Here is a 19284-nt window from a genome sequence, read left to right as displayed (position 1 = left end):
GATGAACTTATCCAAATATACCTTCTTTCACTTTCCTTTGTCTTAGTATTAGAGGAAAAGATTTTTCTTCTGTCCAAGGCTGATTCCAGCACCTGTGTCTTTGATTGGAAGGAACATTTTTTTTCTTCCAAAAACTTCTTTCATTATATACTACATTTTTAAACCTCTTCTTTCCATTTTTTTCTGCTCTCTCTCCCTCTCATAATTTGAAAGCCTAACTCGTAGAAAGAGTGGATTATACTATGCCCACTTTACTTCTTCACATCCCACTTCTTCTGTACCCACCTATGACACTATAATCCAGATTCTTCCCACACCACTTCCTGGACACTTCTCTGGAAAAGGTCACCAGTACACAGAAATAATAGCAAAGGAAGAAAAACAAATTAACTGTCAACTTTAGGAGAAACAAAAAGAAAAATTCAGCAGCACAAAGTATTCATGTAGTCATAATATCTGTATTCACAACTGATTAATTTAAAATGGTGTTATAACTGGAATTAGGGGTTTGAGAGTTATAAAAGAGCTAAATTTACAATAATAGGAAGTCAATTATTAATGTGTAAAATCAATCACAAAAATCAGTATAACCATATTCTGTAGAAATACATCATTAAATACCAAAAGAAAAGGCAGAAAGAGTTGACAGTGGTTTCTCTGAACAGAGCTTAGGGGTCAGGATAGATGAAACAAACACTTTTTGTTTATTTGTTTTGTTTTAACTGTGTGTATGCATTTGATTTTCTAAAAAATATTTTTCTTTAAAGAAAAAAGGTACAATACATAGCAGAGGGGAAATTTATCAGTCAAGTTGTCAGGGAACTGCAGTAAATAGTTAGTTGCTAGTTGGTGATGAATCCACATGTCATTTACAAACAGCAGTAAGTGTCCGCTCCCACAGCAAAAATGGAATCCGACCTGCCAAAGAGCATCACTGTCTACGAGCTTGAGAAATGGTCCAGGAAGAGCATAGACAAAATAAGAGCATATTAATATAGAGGCTGTTTGTTCCCAGGTTTTAGTACCACAGAGGAGAATACATAGAAGTGTTGGAGGGAAGCAGGAAATGTGCCCTTTCCACGTGAGCCCTTTGTCCTTTGCGGTATGGTATGCTGAGCCCCTTGGGCAAATAACCTAGCATCTGAGCCTCAATCATTCCTCCAGCTGGAACATGAGAATAACCTTCTAAGGTTTTTGTGAGGATGGGAACTAATACATACATGTCATGTGTCTAATGAGTGCTTGGCACATACCTGTACTCAATATGATGATTCATGAAAAAATAGATAGCATTAATAATAATATTATTATCTTTCCCTATGACTGTGGGCTTTTACTGGCCTATTTCTCACAATGTCCCTCTCGATTTCCTTGATGTTTACAGTGAGTTTTTAAGCAGAATACTGGCCAGATGACTGGGCACACAGCTAATGATAACTCCTGTTGAAAAGGTATCACCAGGTAGACTATTAAAAGTCCAAGTTGCAGCTGGAACAGTATGGGGTGGGCCAGGCAGGGTGAGGCACAGTGCAAGAATGGAACGCTTCAACTGTGCCACGACTTATGTATCTCCAGTGTTGTTGTTGAATTTGTTCTCAGCCAGAATCCAGAATCCCATGGAAGGAATGGGATCAAGGTACCTTCAGCTGATGCTTTAGAATTCACATCAAGGGCTTGGTGTGATTGTTGCTCGGGACATAGCCAGAGGATATAATATTCTTGTATTTTTAATGTTTTTTAAAACTCCAACAATCAAAAGGTCATCATTTGTTATAATGACGCTGTAATTAAGTTGTGGTAAATGATAGCATTTGTAGATTTTATAACCAGAATTGATTCATAAAATGAATAAATACAGTCCCAGCAGTTTATGTTAACATAATTAAATGGAAATGTAATTCTATCTGAGTTTGCTTATTAAACTGAAAATTACTGGGTTATGAGCACTCTTACATTTCTGTCAAAATTGGTGTAAGTCTAGAATTACATGAAATGTCCATTGAAATACAGCATATTTTAAGGCTCTGTTGCTGGTGGCAGATACATTTCTTACAGCACATGCAGACTGATCACAGGAGAGCATGTGCTTTTAGTGAGTTTCCTGCTAACTCCTTTTCTCTTTCCTCTGCAGCCATTGGTTTAGCCCTGGGGCTAGGACAGAGCATGGCCAGGTAAGGAACATTCTAATCCAAAAGGAAGTTTCTCAGTCTTTCAAATACTTAACTATCTCCCTTCAAGATGGTAGATCAGTTTTATGAGAAAGGATAAAATCCCAGGTTATTTTAGAAGGAGTTCATTGTGCCGGTGCTAATACACTGACCAAGTGACTGATCCTCAGTAAGCATCAGAGCTCTCCCTTACTGCCCCCTTCCTCAGTCACACGTGTCACCTCCATGGAAAGGCTCTAGAATTCACTAGTTGGTAGGACTTCACCATTTACATATGTTTTTCACAAAGTTAAGGTACCAAAATAGTACATACACTTGAAAAAATTGCTTTGTATTAAACAAGATCAGCCAGCAAGAGAATATTTTTATTTTTGAAGTTTAGAAGGTGATAATGGTTTCTTACAAGTTTATGTTATATTTCTAAGTGAGTTTTTTTTTTTTAATTTTCTATTAGTTTCATGGCAGCACAATGATTAGTTGACTTTGCAAGAACTTGACATTCATTCTGGTTAACTTTACCTATAAAATAAGTAGTCTATCGTCTTTGTCTGTTGAATGTGTTCTCTCTCTGCAGTGTGATAAGGTAATTTAGGGCTTAAAATTTTGATAAGTTTTAAAGCATATACGTTTTAGGCTTTGCATCCTTGTTAAGCCTTTTTTTTTTCCATTGTGGATTATAAGAGTTATTTTTTAAGTGGGTCAATAGTATGATATGTAAGAAATACCTTTAAATATATGCGAATGAAAAGCCTCAAATCCACAGGGGTCATTTCTTCTGAGGGGTAGGTAGGTAGGTAGGTCGGTAAAGAGGAGATTGTGCTTAGTAATGGTAATTGGTAACATTATTTTATGTATTGGTGATGTCTTATTTCTTAAGCTGGGCAGCAGGTCCAGAGTTGGTTGCACATACCATAGTTCCCTTTTCTTATAACAGGAAAGTGACAAATACTTCATTATAAGCTATACTATATTTCTTAACACACATGAATCTAATTAAAGAAAAATATGTGAATTCAGTTTAATGATTTTTTGTAAACTTGGCCTTTTTCCATGAGAGCAATTTGCACCTTTAAATATATTTCTCACATTAATAATAGAATATATACCATTATTTCTAAAGTTTTGGAGATTAACTAGGCTACGTTGCATCTGCAGTGTGTTTGTTCAGAATGTAAAACTTAGACTTTGTGCTTTACCAAATGGTTCATACCCTCTATGTAAAATGATTACAGTAAGATTCTGCTTCTAGTAGTAAGTCGCGTCAGGATATAGTTTATCCCCAAATACGATTTTGTAAAGATCATTTTCCACCTTCTAGAATTTGAGAAATACTAAAGTAATGGTATAAATCTGTGCTTTAGATTATAGTGTAACTGGTTGCTTCCAGCCAAACTTTTTTTCTGTAATTAAAAATTAACAAATAGCTAAGAAAATATAGAGAAGAAAGTTGACCAATCTTTTTTTTTTAATTTTTAAATATTTTAGACAAATTTTTGAATCACCCTTTGGCTTAAACTCTGATATACCATTTCAGATTTTTATCTTGACTAGATAGGTTATTAGTTAATGAACACAGTTGATTCTTGTTATTTGTAATAGCTATGTTCTATGAGGTTGATAGGAATACTAACGTAGCAAATACTGAAAAATCGCTCCCAGGAAAAATACAAGGTTAGGTTCCTGAGAATCTCTGGTCACAACATTTTCATTAACTAATCAATACATATCCTTATTTGATGTGTGTTTCTGTTTAAAGGCACCTTATTTAATACATACTATTGATTCATTAACACTGAACTCATGGCCAGCAGCCCTATAACATTCCTGAAGGGAGCTCGTCTAATGCACATATTTTCTCTGTAAAGCCCATCACAACCGTCGTGCACTGGGGAACACTAGACAGCAGTTCAGCACGATACTAGGAGGCTATTTTAAACAATGAAGATATAAACAAGAAAAAACATGCAAAGAAACATAGCACTGAATGGACCTCGAAAAAGACACTTGTTTACAGTATGAAAGCTGAAACAAGAAGACAGACATCACCTTGTCAGACCTCAGCTGAGAACATTCGCTACAGGGGACTCAAATTTCGTCACTCTGTGCATGTCTGCCAATGACTGCTAAAGCACCAGAAGTATTGATTTCGGTGTTACAAATAAATTTTAGCAAATAGGTGAATTTGCAAGTACAGAATCCATGAATAATGAGTAACAGTTGCACATATACGTGTGTATACAAATACACATACAAACTACTCATGTTTTGAGGGATAAAAATTTCTTATTCAACTTAGACCTAACTTTAGCACAGTAAACTATTGGCTAAACCTAGGTCCAAGTGATAAAATGCAAGACCATGAAAAAGTATAAAATCCTTCAATATATTGTTGAATGAATGACTATTAGCATGCATGAACACCTTTTATTTTTCCCATACCAACTTACCAACATAAAGAAATGATAATATTAACCCCACTTTTGAAATCCCACCCCTCACTGCTTTCTGCACCTTATGATTTCCCTTTCTGTTCTTTAGTGCAAAGTCCCATTTCCATGTACATCATGCATACTCAGCGTTTCTTTATCACACATTTAGTAAATCACTGTTGTCCATCAGCCGTTATCTCTCAGGTACTCTTCATTTTTACAAAAAGAGGTATTTATATAGACAACATAGCTTTTCCTCTGAGGTGGGTAAAATCTGGGGCAGGAAAGCAGTAACTACAGGATGTTGGTAAATGTTTGAGAAAACCACAGAGAGGGCACCACAGAGGCCACAACAGAGAAAAGTGAAAGGTAGTTCGGTAGTAGAAGTAAGGAGACAGAAGCAGCTTCAGGAAGCCTCATTTTGTGTGTGTGTCTTTTTTAATTCTGAGGATTTTCCTCCTTGAATATCTAATGGTGTGATATTTTTGACTGAGTTTACTAGTATTTTAAGGAGCCATAGGTCATTGTTTAGAGATTACTTAGTTCTCCTTTTAAGGTGAGGACCCTATGAAAGGCCAGGTGTGGAGAGACTTGAAATTCTTTTGTAGACATTTGAGGAATTACCTGAAAAGTGGCTGCTAATCAGAAACAATCTTGAGCTTGAATGCCTTCTGAATATCAGGGGGTAAAGAAAGGATTGCCGTGGAATAAGAATTCTGCTCTTTGCTTTTTCCTCTTGTGCTAGGAACGTGACATGTTTAATAATCTTTTTAAAATATGATGAATAGCCACAGAAATTCTCAGCTCCCTTTCTGTCACAGGAGCAACCATGATCCACTTGGAACATTTCTCTTCCAGGTTTCATTCAGCAGATTTTAAAATTGCATACCTTTTGTAAACCTCACATTGTACTAGGTTTTGTGTTTATGAATGTTCATGTCATTCTTATGTGAGTCATTTTTTAATATACATCTGCAGGTCACTCACTAATAAGGGAATTGTCTCTCCGTTTGGCCTAAGTCCAGCAATCTGAGAGTCAGAAGGTAAGAAGCACTTCGCACCATATTCAGAAGTTCTGTTATTAATCGGAGTTGATGGTGTTGAGTCAGAGCCCTGAAAACTGACCTCACTTGTGACACTGATAGGAGTCCAAGGAAACAGGAAAAGTTAGCAGTAAGAGGAGTGAAGAATCTTTCAAAAACTGATGAGCTACTCTTTCTTATCAGAGCAGAGCTCCAGGACTCTTGTGTCTTTTATCATGAATTCCTGATCTGATGCCCCTCCTACCCCCTACACCCTTTTTTTTGTTCTTTGGGGCAGAGCAGACACGAGTTGGGAATCTTTCAAATACAAATGTATGTTTTCTATTCAAATAACACTCTGGATTAATTTTTTCATCTTCGCCCCTTAAAAGATCTAGGTTCCCATATTAACCTGTTAAATTCATGACCCAGATATCTGAGTCTGTATTTTTCTCTCTGAGCTTGATTTTAAATTTGCAGAGATACACCCAGACTTATAATTTTATTGATAAAATGAGATAATTTTGTGATGACTTTTTAATATAGATGCATTATATCAAATAATTCCAATATTTGTCTCTTTTTATATACAAAGCCCATCAAAACTATAAATTTGAGGAAGAAAAGAAATTCTCATGTGAATCTAATAGAAGGAGCTCTAACCTCAGAGTTCAGAGAAGTCGCTATCTCATTTTAGTTCATCCAGGTGGTGGCCTCTCTGAGAACTATACAGACCTAGTAGGTATAGCCTAATATTTATTTTGGTTATTATAGTTGCATTTTTTAAAAACTAAACTGTAGAATTCTTTTCTTATTTCAGAACATATGTTTGGGATTTTTTGAGTTCTTTGTTTAAACTGTTTTAACACAAATATCAGGAATAGTGTTCACATATCTGTCTTATCTAACAATTAGAAAAGTTAGTTAACTACTACTATTAATTGAAGGTGGAGGTAGAGATTTTATCATGTCACCTCTAGCTATCTGTGTCACAAATGTTGGTTTGTATATGTTTTTTTACAAAGGCACTAGAATTAGAAATGCCAAAGTAATTAATTTTTTTTTTCAGAAGCAATTTAGCTTTCATGGTACGAAGTGTTTCTACATTGAAACACTTTCAGATTAATGGACTTAAAGATAAATTGTTGCTATTTTCTATAAGTAGTAATAATTAGGTATGGCTTCATCTACATATCAGATACTAGATCTCATTCCCTATTTCTTTATCTCATTCATTCATTCACTCATTCATTCAATAAATATTTATTGAACACTAAAAATGTTCCAGACACTGTGCTGGACCTTGGAGATGCAGGCAGATTGAATAACTAAAACAAAGGGCCAAAGGTGAGCAAGAATATGGTACATGCTCCAAACTGAAAAGTTCAGAATGGCTGGGATATATCATTTAGAAATAAGGAGCTTAGGTTGGGGGGTAGGAGGAAGCATAATAAATTATGAGTTTAGAAATATAATCAAATTATGAAGGGCCATGAGAGCCTTGTACAAGATTTGGGGGGTTATCTGAAGAGAATAATGTAATCAGATCTAGTTTTAGAATTATTGGCTGCAGTGTGGAGAATGGATTAAATGGGAGTGAGGCTGGAGGCAGGGAGGCCTTTGGAGAGGCTGTTGTAGGTGAGGGAAAATGATGGCCTGGACTGAGATGTTGGTAGTGGGGATGGAAAGAAGCAGATATTTAAGAGAAATATAAAGTAGTCTTATTTAGTTAAGACATTCCTGAAATACTGATCTAACCATGTTCTTTGTGATCTAAGTAAGTTATTTTCCTTCTCAAGGATGGCCAAATGTGGCTAGTAATTGACTCTAAATGATGTCATTAAATAGTTCAAAGCAGTTATTTCGGGCTTCCCTGGTGGCGCAGTGGTTGAGAGTCCGCCTGCTGATGCAGGGGATACGGGTTCGTGCCCCCGTCCGGGAAGATCCCACATGCCGCGGAGCGGCTGGGCCCGTGAGCCATGGCCTCTGAGCCTGCGTGTCCGGAGCCTGTGCTCCGCAACGGGAGAGGCCACAACAGTGAGAGGCCCACGTACAGCAAAAAAAAGAAAAACAAAGAAAAACAAAGCAGTTATTTCATTAGAAGTTACTGATATTGGTCAGACAATAACCACTGACAGCCAGGCTCATTAATTATAATTGTAGCATTTGAACCATTTACTCAGCACTTTTTATACTCTGGTCATAGTGCTAAGTGTTTGGCATGATTTATCTTATTTAACACTCACAGCACCCTTACAGGTAGATATTATTGTTATCTCAGGTTTCCAGGTGGAACCTGAGACTTAGAGATGTTACACAGCTTATAAATGGTAGACCTATTTTTAAAACCTAGTGACTTGTTAGTTACTGGTATAGCTGGGATTCGAACCCAGATCTTTCCTGCACTATTACTTCTAAGATTTCTATTTTTATTAAGGTTAATTTCTAATATGCTGTACAACTTCTTCTTAGCCCAGTCTTGCATATAATCACATTTCTGCATAAATAAGATAAGCTACAGTTTGAGTGTACACACAGCAAAAAGTATTGACTACTTGGTTTTTTTTCTTTCCAATTAGTTAGGGTAAAGCAAGTGTGAAGGGAAGTGTATGGTGAGGCATTTTGAGGAGGCAGTCAAATCTGTATTTTTTTCTAATTATATATTTCCAAGCCAATAATTTCTTTGAAAAAGAATGTTTTAAATGTTTCTTTACCATGTTGGGCCAGTAAATACAGAGGAAGTAAGATTAGATCTATTAGATCTTTTATGTCATCGTAGATGACAAAGCCTCGAAAAATTCGTAGGTGAATGCACTGGTAGAAGCATTGGTAAGAGAGGTTGCATTACTTTAACCAGGACCACTCCAGAGAACCAGAATTAGAAGTGAGTCCTAGACCTCCAGCTCTAGGCTGTATATTAAGTGACTATAAGAGCAGTGTAAGCTGTCAGGCAAGCACTGGCAACTCTTAGCAACATTTTTATAAGCGTGTCAGTGGCACCTCTAGCAAAAGTAGTTGTCTTCGTTTTAAGAAAGACCAGTAAAAAAACAAAAAGAAAAAAAAGTAATACAAGTGAACAAATAGTGTCCCTCTGAATGAGAAGAATACTTTTCTACTTACAAAATAATATAATGGAAATATTTTTGTTTCTACAACTTTGTTTTAACACTTTGGACAGCATCAGCTTCTGAGAGATAACCGAGCTGAAAGAGGACACAAGAAAAACTGTTCTGTGAAAACAGCCAGCAGGTAAGCAATTTAAAATCACTTTTTATTCTGATCATTAAATCATGTGATTTTTTTTTCCATACCAATATGAATATGGTGAGTTATAGTTGGGATGCCTTTGGCTCTAAAGTGCCAGCTTAAAATATTTTATGTATTATTTATTAGAATCTCTTTCAGGATTACTAGTAATGAATAGAAAGATACCATTCTATTTGAATTTTTTAAAGCTGATGAAAAATAAAGAGTGCATTTTTTTAAACATCTTTATTGGAGTATAATTGCTTTACAATGGTATGTTAGTTTCTGCTGTATAACAAAGTGAATCAGCTATACATATACATACATACATCCCCATATCCCCTCCCTCTTGTGTCTCCCTCCCACCCTCCCTATCCCACCCCTCTAGGTGGTCACAAGCACCAAGCTGATCTCCCTGTGCTATGCAGCTTCTTCCCACTAGCTATCTATTTTACACTTGATAGTGTATATACGTCCATGCCACTCTCTCACTTCGTCCCAGCTTACCCTTCCCCCTCCCTGTGTCCTCAAGTCCATTCTCTATGTAAGAGTGCATTTTTAGAAGAAAAGAAAATCACTGCCACCCATAACTAATGAATTTTAGATCAAGATTTAGAATATTTTATTTTTTAATTATAAAAAAAGAGAATTAATCTTTTCCCCCAAACTTAAATGGTACTTAGGCTTTATGAGAGAGCAACATGTATATTTATCTCTAATAATATATAAATAAGTATATAGAAAATACACTCTTTTTTTTAAAGTGCTTCTATGTTCTTACTCATTTTATATTGCTGAGTCGATGTTATATTTTTTCTTTAATAAAAAAAATTTGCCCCAGTTTATTGTTTTAGACAGCGTATTTCCAAATTTTGCATGTGGTGTTTCTGAAGACTTCATTTTTACTTAGGTGAAAATGGCTATCAGAATATTGATCAGAACTACTGCCCTGTGAGTTACACTTGCTCAGTTTTTAACAAGATAACCGACCTCGCCAGCTACCTTTGCATCTCCTGGCCTCCCGTAGTTAGTGTGCTAGCCACTGTGTTTAACACTCCCAAGCAAGCAATGTAGCTTCCAAGTACCATGTTGTACAGACTAACCCCAACTGAGAACCCACTAGGTATCTGCAGAAGCTAACATAAATCCTATCTAGCGTGTCTAATTTAGACAATCAAAAATTGTCAAACATAATAAGTTGACCGTCAGTGATAGTCAACATAAAACTAATATAGTTACCCCTAAGGATGTCAGATCCTGAAATTATAAAGTATGGATTATATAAATTTTATACAGGTTATAAATAATTATGAATGACACGTTTATAGAAATAAAATAAGCAGGCAACAGATCACTATTAGAATTGTTCAAGCAGAATTGAATCAAAAGCATATAATTGTTAAAAATGAGAAGTGTGATTGTGAAATGGAGGTACAGCTGAAGAAGGAGGCCAGAATACAGCATAAAAATACAAGGAGATGGAAAAATGAAAGAGTGGTTAAGAGACCCAGGAAAGATCTAAGATATATTTTAAGCTTAGAGACTTTGATGGAGGGTATAGAAAGGCTGAAAAAAACATGATGCTGAAGAGATGTTGGCTAAGGATTCCCTAAATGGGTGAAAGTTATAAATCTATAGATACAGGTACAGAAAGCACAGTGAATACCAACTAGAATAAATAGAAAGAAATCCATACCTAGTAGTACATTGTAGTACACTAAAAACAAAGAGAAGATCTTAAAAGAATCCAGAGATAAAGGATAAATTACTACAAAGGAATGACAGCTGTACGTCATCAGATTTCTGAGTACTGACAGTGAAACCAGAAAACAGTGGACAAGTCTTCAGAGTACTGGGTGAAAATACATTGTCAGCATAGAACTATGTGCCTAGAAAAACATCTTTCATATATGAAGATGAAGTAAAAACAGTTTAAGATTTTCAAAAACTGCGAAAGTTTACTACCAACAGACCTTTGCTAGAAGACTTTTTAAAGGATGTATTTCAAGAAAAGGATCTCCCCAGGAAAGTCTAAGATGAAAAAATGAATACTAAGCCAATAAACTGTTAAAGATTTCAGTATGTTTAAACAACGATTGTTTATATAAGTTGATAGTTATAATATGTAATTCATAGGACTTTTCAAAAGACAATCTAAGATAGTGGAAAATAACAGCATGTTAAATTGGCAGTGTTGATGATTACAGTTCAAGTCCAATCTAAGGTCCTTGAATTGTGTGGGGTGTTTACTTCACTGGTCAGTTAAGAGATTGATACTTGATAAGACTATATTAAGTATTCATGGTAAAATATCAAAAATAACTACTAAGTCAAAAGAAATAGAGTATGTAAATTCCAAGCCAGTTGGTGGGTGTGGGGTTGAATGGAATAAAATATTACCTCAAAAAATCCATTTAAAAGTCAATAAAGGGGGGAAAAAAGCATAGACAAAATGGGACACAGAAAAAAAAAGAGTTAGATAATTGAATCAAGTCCATGTATCAGTAATTACAATAAATATTTATGGATTAAATTTGTCAGTTCAAAGCAAAACTAAGCAGATTTAGTTTTTCTTTTAAAATCCAACTATATGTTCTTTATAAGAGACATACCTGAAATAATGACCAAGAAAGGTGGAAAACTAAAGGATGGAACAGCATATCCCAGATATAATATAAAAGAGACTCTCATACCAGACAAACTGACTTAAGAACAAAAGCCTTAACAAGCTTAAGAAACGCATAATTTAATGATAAAAGATTCAACTTAGGGCTTCCCTGGTGGCGCAGTGGTTGAGAGTCCGCCTGCTGATGCAGGCGACATGGGTTCGTGCCCCGGTTCGGGAGGATCCCACATGCCACGGAGCGGCTGGGCCCGTGGGCCATATAATTTAATGATAAAAGATTCAACTTAGGGCTTCCCTGGTGGCGCAGTGGTTGAGAGTCCGCCTGCTGATGCAGGCGACATGGGTTCGTGCCCCGGTTCGGGAGGATCCCACATGCCACGGAGCGGCTGGGCCCGTGAGCCATGGCCGCTGAGCCTGCGCATCCGGAGCCTGTGCTCCACAGCGGGAGAGGCCACAACAGTGAGAGGCCCGCATACCGCAAAAAAAAAAAAAAAAAAAAAGATTCAACTTACCACAAAGTTAATAATTTTATTATTGTGTACATTCATTAAAATAGCCTCAGAAAAATATGTAAAGCAAATATTAATAGCAGTGAATGGAGAAACTCATTAACCCACTATCATGGTGCTCCCACTTCAATACAGCATTCATATTATTGATAGTTTAAGCCATCAGAAAATTTGCATAACAGAAAATTAACAAACTTAATGATATTATATAAATGTTTTCACCCAAACTATTAACAAAAACACATTCTTCTCAAAGACACATGTAATATTTACAAAAATTGACCACTTACCAGGCCAAAGCTACTATCAACAAATTTTAATGAATATGTATCATAAAGACCATATCCTTTAACTTGAATGTGATTAAGAGAAATCATTGCCAAAAATAATTTTTTTAAAGTTTGGAGTTAAAAATACATTTTAAAATAACTCGTGTCCAAAAAATCATAGTGATAATATCTAAACTTGTGGGTTGCAGTTAGGTGGTAATTATGCAAACTTTACTACTTGAAAGTTGTATATTAGAAATGTGGTCCCAGTTGCTGTTGCAGTCAAGATTCTGAACTATAAGATGACGGCTTCTCTCCTCCAGGATCAACCCAGGAGGAATTTAGAAAGAGAAAATAAGCAGAAAACTAGAAGAAGTCCCGAGTATTAAGGGAAGGGGCATGCTATTGTGAACCTGTGCTTGTGAGATGGGGGCACACAGGTGTGCTTGTGAGATGGGGGCACACAGGTGTGCTTGTGTGCTTTGACCTGAAGCAAGAGGCAGTTCAGCCTGGGTAAGGGAGAATGAGATGTGAGGAGAACCTTTGGAGTTCTTTTCTATACTAGCTTGTCATTGGCCATGGCCTTGGGACAAATGACATCTGCCCCTTACAGAAAGACTCAGATCTCTGGTCCAAGTGTTTTTTAAGGATAAAGTCAGGGCAGCTCACAGTGCTGTATTTGTGAGGAGCTGGGAAAGCTTGATGGGACTACATGACAAATTATCTGGTCTTCACTCTGCCCCCTACAAACCACAGAGCTGGAGGATTACAGTTCTCATTTTCCTGAGAGTGAGGAAAGGGAGCGTTTTTCTGACAGAGGAGTTATTTTATAGAGAGGGGTGTGATGATTGTGGTTTTCTGGCGCCCAGGCCTCTATACTCCTAAGTCAGGTTCATTCACCTCCAATTGCTGAACTGCTTTGGGCGGACAGAGAAGACTGGCCTTTCCCCATAGCATTGCCTGGTAGAATCAGATAAGAAGACCTTTAAGGAGAACAGCCTTTTCAAAAAAAATATATATATATCTATATATATATAGGACTTCCATGGTGGCGTAGTGGTTAAGAATCCACCTACCAACGCAGGGGACACGGGTTCAATCCCTGGTCCAGGAAGATCCCACATGCGCGGAGCAACTACCCACATGCCACAACTACTGAAGCCCGCACGCCTAGAGCCCGTGCTCCACAACAAGAGAAGCCACCGCAGTGAGAAGCCCGTGCACCGCAACGAAGAGCAGCCCCCGCTCGCCGCAACTAGAGAAAGCCTGCACGCAGCAGTGAAGACCCAACGCAGCCATAAATAAATAAATAATTTACTTTAAAATATATATATATATAGGATTACAGACTCCAACAGAAGCAGAAATGTTAGAACAAACAAGTCAAAAGAATTTGATTAGCATAATAAGTATTAACTAAAAGAAGTACAGGAAGATAATAACAATATAAAGCAAGAAATACAACCACATAATTAAGAACCAAATATTTAAGTCTTTTTCAATTTTTCTCAGCGGTGTTTTTTTCATTGTATAGGTCTTACACATATTTTATCAGATTTATCTCTAAGCATTTCACCATATTTTTTGGTGTATGAAAATGTTGCTGAGAGAAATTAAAGATCTATGTAACTGGAGAGATATACCTTGTTCATGGATCAGGAGACTCAATATTCTTAACATGTCAGTTCTCCCAAAATTTAGCTCCAGATTCAGTACAATCCAAACAAAAATCCCATGAGACTATTTTGTAGAAATTGACAAACAAATGCTAAAATTCATATGAAAATGCAAAGGACTTAAATAGCCAAACTTTAACACTTCCTGATTTCAGGACTTGATTTCAAAGCTATAGTAATCAAGAAAGTGTAGTATTGGTGCAAAGATAGAAAAATAGATGAAAGAAATATACCCACATATATACAGACAATTGATTTTTGACAAAGTACAAAGGTACCTCAGTGGAAAAAAAATAGTATTTTCAACAAATGGTAGTGGAACAACTGAATATCCATTTGCAAAAAAAAAAAAAAAAAAAATTAACTCATCTATACTTCATACCATACAGAAAAGTAATTTATAGTGACCGGAAGCAGATCAGCTGTTGCATGCGCATGGGATGAGGGCCAGGGAGGTACTGGAGGGAAGGATTACAAAGAGGCATTAAGAAACTGTTGGGGTGATGGGTATCTGCATTATCTTGATTATGGTGATGGTTTCACACGTGTATACATATGTGAAAACTTATGAAATTGTACACTTTAAAAGTGGTGAGGGAATTCCCTGGCCGTCCAGTGGTTAGGACTCCAAGTTTCCACTGCAGGGGGCATGGGTTCAATCCCTGGTCAGGGAACTAATATCCCACATGCCACGTGGTGCAACCAAAAAAAAAAGCGGTGCATTTTGCTTATGCCAACTACACCTCAATAAAGATATATATATATTTTTTTTTTTTTTAAGTAAACTCTTAAGTGGCTTTCTACTTCATTCCAAGTAGAAGCCAAAGTCTTTATCTTGCCAACAAAGCCATATGTGTTCTGACCCTGCCCTTCTTTGTTTCCTCCTTGACCTCATCTTCTCCCACTTGAACTATGTTATTCACCTACTCCAGGTACAGTGGTTTCTTTCCCGTTTCTCCAACATACCAACCCCACTCGTGTCTGAAGTCTGTGCTCAGTGTAAGAAAGGCCCACTCTCCACCAGCTCTGCTTTTTGTGTCTTCCTTCTTGTCTCTATTACCCCTTACTGTCTCTATTACTTTTAAGCTTCATGAGGGCGAAATCTTTGCTTTACTCACTGGTGTATCCCCAGTACCAAAAACAATGCCTGATACATAGGAAATATTTGCTGCATAAAATATTTGTCAAACGAATTTGACTTTGATTCTGTGGCAGTAGAGTGCACTGACTGAGTCCTTATCTTGGCCTCTGTGTACAGCCTCTGCGGTTAGAGTGCCTGACTTCTGGTCCCAGTTTCACCACTTACTAGCTGGGTGACCCTGCGCAAAATACGTAACCTCTCTGTCCCTCAGTTTACTTATCCGTGAAATAAAGAAAATAGTTGTACTTATCTAATAACATTGTTATAAGGAATGTATGAGTTCATGCCTATAAAGCACTTAAAATGTAAGAGTTCTTACAGTAGCTGTTATGAAAAGTCTGGTATTTTTATTTCCATCTGTGTGCTTCCAAATCACTTGTTAAGTTTTATATTTTGTCCTACTTTTCTTGTACATAATTTAGAATGTCAAATCATTCTATAAGACATAACAAAGTACAGCAGGCCCCAGCCTTATTTTTCCTCATTCTCTAATTTCACACTCCAAAAAAATCCACTTTCAACTCTTAGGTATTTCTTCCAGTATTGACCTAAATTACATGCTTATATTACTATTTCTTGAAGCTTTTAGTTTAGTATTACCTATTGACTTCCTGCTGTGTGCCCTACACATACACACACACACACACACACACACACACACACACACACACACACACACACACACACACACACCACCCATATCTGCTTTTCTTCCCCTCTTTCTTCCTAATGGTTATATCATAATATTCAGACCAAGTAAATATTTATTGTGTGCATTAGTATGATCATATATGTAGATATTATTTATAGATGTATAACTTTTGTGTTGTTGTAGAGATAATTGTCTTGTTTTTCATTTGCTTTGTTTTCTATGCGCCTAGCCCAGTTCATCAGCCACCTCTACACAGAAGTGTAACTCCCCTCAATTCTCTGTCCTGGTGGCATCCTTCTTGGAGCCCTCCATTTTTCAGGTCTATTCTGGACTGTTTGCTGTCTGGACCAGCTGCACCTCTGCTGTCCTAGGATCTCTCTTCACTTCTCATCCTGGGAGTTTCCTCATCTCTCTCCTATGCGGAATTTCCTTTTCCCTGGATCCCATGCCATTATTTTTCCTGAGCTTTCTGAGAAAGAGAACAGGTGTGGTTACATTTGCGAGACTCTGCATCTCTGAAAATGTCTTTATTCTAGTCTCACATTGATTGATTTAGCTGGGAGTTGAATTCTACTTTGGAAACCATTTTGCCTCAGGATTTTGAAGACATTTCTCCAATAATTTCCAGTGGTTGCCATTTCCTCTGTTCTCCTATTATTTGGATGTTGGAGCACCCTCAAATGATCCTCCAGTTTTTTTTTTTTAACTTTTCTATATTGTTGTCTTCAAAGATTTCTGGGCAGTTTTATTAATGGTTATGTCCCAAATGTTTTGTGGATTTAAACAATTCTCTAATACATCGCATTTCCAAGAGCTCACCTTGTTTCTTTGAACATTCCTTTTCTACATCCTCTTTGTCCTGTTTGGTGGATGTGGTGTATTTTCTTGTCTCTCTGAGGGTATCAGTTGTGTTAGGCCTGAGGCAACCTGTAAAGGTGAAATAAACACAAGGAAAGACTCAAACTTAAATTTCGTTACAACATTGAGTGCAGGATGAAAATTCTTCATCTTCTTCATTTGTGTGCATTTTTCTGTGTTCCTCCCTTGAAGCCATTTTCTTCCTTAGTATTTTTAATATTGGCTTGACTTTCCTTACCCCTTTTGGATGAGTGACTGCACTTCCCTTTTTCAACTTGTAGAAAAATATAAAGGTTAGAGAAGAGAACTGTAATTCATTGAATCAATCAATTTTAGGACCATTTACTCCCAAAATATACCAGGCAGATAAGAAAAGATAAGTGCACAAGTGGTCTGCTGTTAATGACTCAAAGATGAGATTTTGAAGTGCATGAGTACAGCACACTCTTAAGGTGGGCATTCCTCACTGAAGCTCTGAATGAATAAAGGGCACTGCAGTTATGGCTTTAACCTCTGGAATGTAGTACTTCTTACCCTCGGCTCCCTGGGGGAATTTTCAAGATCTCCATAGAAGGGTTTTAGGGACGTATTTACCAATGCTACTGACTGTAGTGCAGTTTGGCAATTTTCTGGGTGTCCAATTTATGGCATTTCTCCTTTTTTTGCCACATCTACTTTAATGTTCATCTAGGCTCTTTAAATCAATGATGGGTGCAGGAGAATTGTCTCTTTTCCAACTCTTAGATTGATTTATGTGTAACAGTACGAAGGAGGTAACAACCTGAAGTTCTCCTTTAAACACATAACCCACTTTAATAATTTCAGTCAATTCCTTCAGGAAGTTCTCATCAGTAACGGACTTTGTTTTTCAAGGTTTCCTATACTTCCGCCTCCTGAAAGGGCATCGTTCCTTTGGATTTCCTACCGTGCTTCTCATTCTGCAAACATCGCCTCCCAAGCTTCATTCACCATCAACAGTGCTGGCCGTCACATGCCATTCCATCATATGCAGATAGTTATTCTTGAAATATTAATGCATTGTATTTGTTCATATGTTTATTCTAAACATAATTAACATTCTCATACTTTTATGATATGATACTTCATGGGTCCTATAATCAAACTTTTGACTGATTCAAAAAGGTAAAAAAAGGTAAAAAAGAAAGCCTTAAAAAAAAAAGGTTAAAAAATGATAGGTATAATGTAAACTAATTTAAACAAATACTGATTATTAACAGAGGTATAATTTGATCTAATTGGTTCTAGTGATACTGGTCTTATACATCTTTCTTTTGGTTTGTTGCTTCATTTTTATTCTCTGTGGGGTGCCCATATCATAGACTAGGTGTGTCAGATATTGAGTGGTGTGAACATTTTTCATCAAGACACTATCCTCACATATTCATTTGATGTGTTCTCCCAAGATTTTACATTGGGGTGGTGCTTGAAGTTACATGTTTCCTGTCTTACATTCCTGTGTTGTTTATATCTTATTGGTTATTCCCATCTGATAATTCTTTTTGATTAGTCTGAGGGGTTTTATTTTCCAATCATTCTTCCATTTCTTCAGTGTTCTCTGTCCATTTTCCTATTATGAAGTTTCATCTTAGTTTTACTGTGTACTATCCCCTAATATGAAATGCATGTCTAGAGTTTGTTCATGCCATTCTCTCATTTTTACATACCTGTAAACCTTTGAAAGCATAAATAAACTCAGGAAAACACAAAGGTCTTTCAATATATAAATGCATGAAAGCATGTACATTTGTTATTTTTAAAAACCACTACGTATTACCTGTCGCTGTCAATATTAATAATTAACAGGCACGGTTTTTGAGTGATCGTTGCATGCAATAGATTATTAGCCAAAGTGGAACATACATACACACACACACACACACACACACACACACACTCAGCTAAACATTGAGACAATGCACCTAAGTGTTTTATAGAAATACTAGTGACATCTAGAGTTATTCTTTAACCTGTATCTTTCTCTTAAATTCCAGACTTGCTATTCAAACCCTTTAGTTTTTATTTCAGTATTCAGATTTTATACTTCTCAAAATTAGAAAAATCTTTTTCTCTCCCTTCACCTCATTTAAAATTACAAGTAAATAATTTCACATTGTTTCTCATATCATAGCCTTTGATTAGTACCAGAAAGTTCAATATAGCCTTCCCAATTGAAAGTAAGTAAAACATGCATGAAGCAATGCCTGACACTGAGTGATGTACCGTTCTTGAAAAGATCTTGCTTTTTTTTTTGGCTCACGGGCCCAGCCGCTCCGCGGCACGCGGGATCCTCCCAGACCGGGGCGCGAACCCGGCTCCCCTGCATCGGCAGGCGGACGCGCAACCACTGCGCCACCAGGGAAGCCCAGATCTTGCTTTTTTAAACACATTTTTATGTTAACGATTAGTCTTTATCATTCTAAGAATCCATACAAAAAGATTGATAGTAGATCATGTCAGATCTAGCATCTTCTTTTTTTTTTTTAATTTCCCCTGCTTCCTTACTTACATGATTTTTGCCATTTACATTTACTCTTGTGAAGCACCAAGGCTAAATTATCTGGCAATCTGATATGTAATTTGCAATCGAGTAAAAACATTTTATTGCCTATATTATTAAATTTGACTTACTATTTTAAAATACCTTTCAGAAACATATGTTTGTTAATT

At 36.6% G+C, this 19284-nt stretch overlaps 1 protein-coding gene across 6 annotated transcripts in view; it reads left to right on the top strand.

Moving 5' to 3' along the window:
* Nucleotides 1–19284, top strand: part of GPATCH2 (G-patch domain containing 2) — a 213088-nt gene that overhangs the window by 116611 nt on the left and 77193 nt on the right. For 5 of the 6 annotated variants that reach the window (XR_003679312.1, XM_028488333.1, XM_028488335.1 and 2 more), the window contains exons 7-8: nucleotides 2132–2171; nucleotides 8798–8868. Coding sequence is in view for 5 of the 6 variants with exons in the window: in XM_028488333.1 (XP_028344134.1) it covers nucleotides 2132–2171; nucleotides 8798–8868 (111 nt within the window). In the remaining variant the exon portion in view is untranslated. Of the gene's footprint in view, nucleotides 1–2131; nucleotides 2172–8797; nucleotides 8869–15967; nucleotides 16194–19284 lie in introns of those variants that run through there. The other variant, XM_028488334.1, reaches the window with a different exon arrangement.

The sequence above is a fragment of the Physeter macrocephalus genome, chromosome 4 (assembly GCF_002837175.3).
Source record: "Physeter macrocephalus isolate SW-GA chromosome 4, ASM283717v5, whole genome shotgun sequence".
NCBI classification, from domain to species: Eukaryota; Metazoa; Chordata; class Mammalia; order Artiodactyla; family Physeteridae; genus Physeter; species Physeter macrocephalus.
The sequence above is the reverse complement of the archived record's forward strand: the minus strand, read 5'-3'. Positions and strand labels throughout refer to the sequence as shown.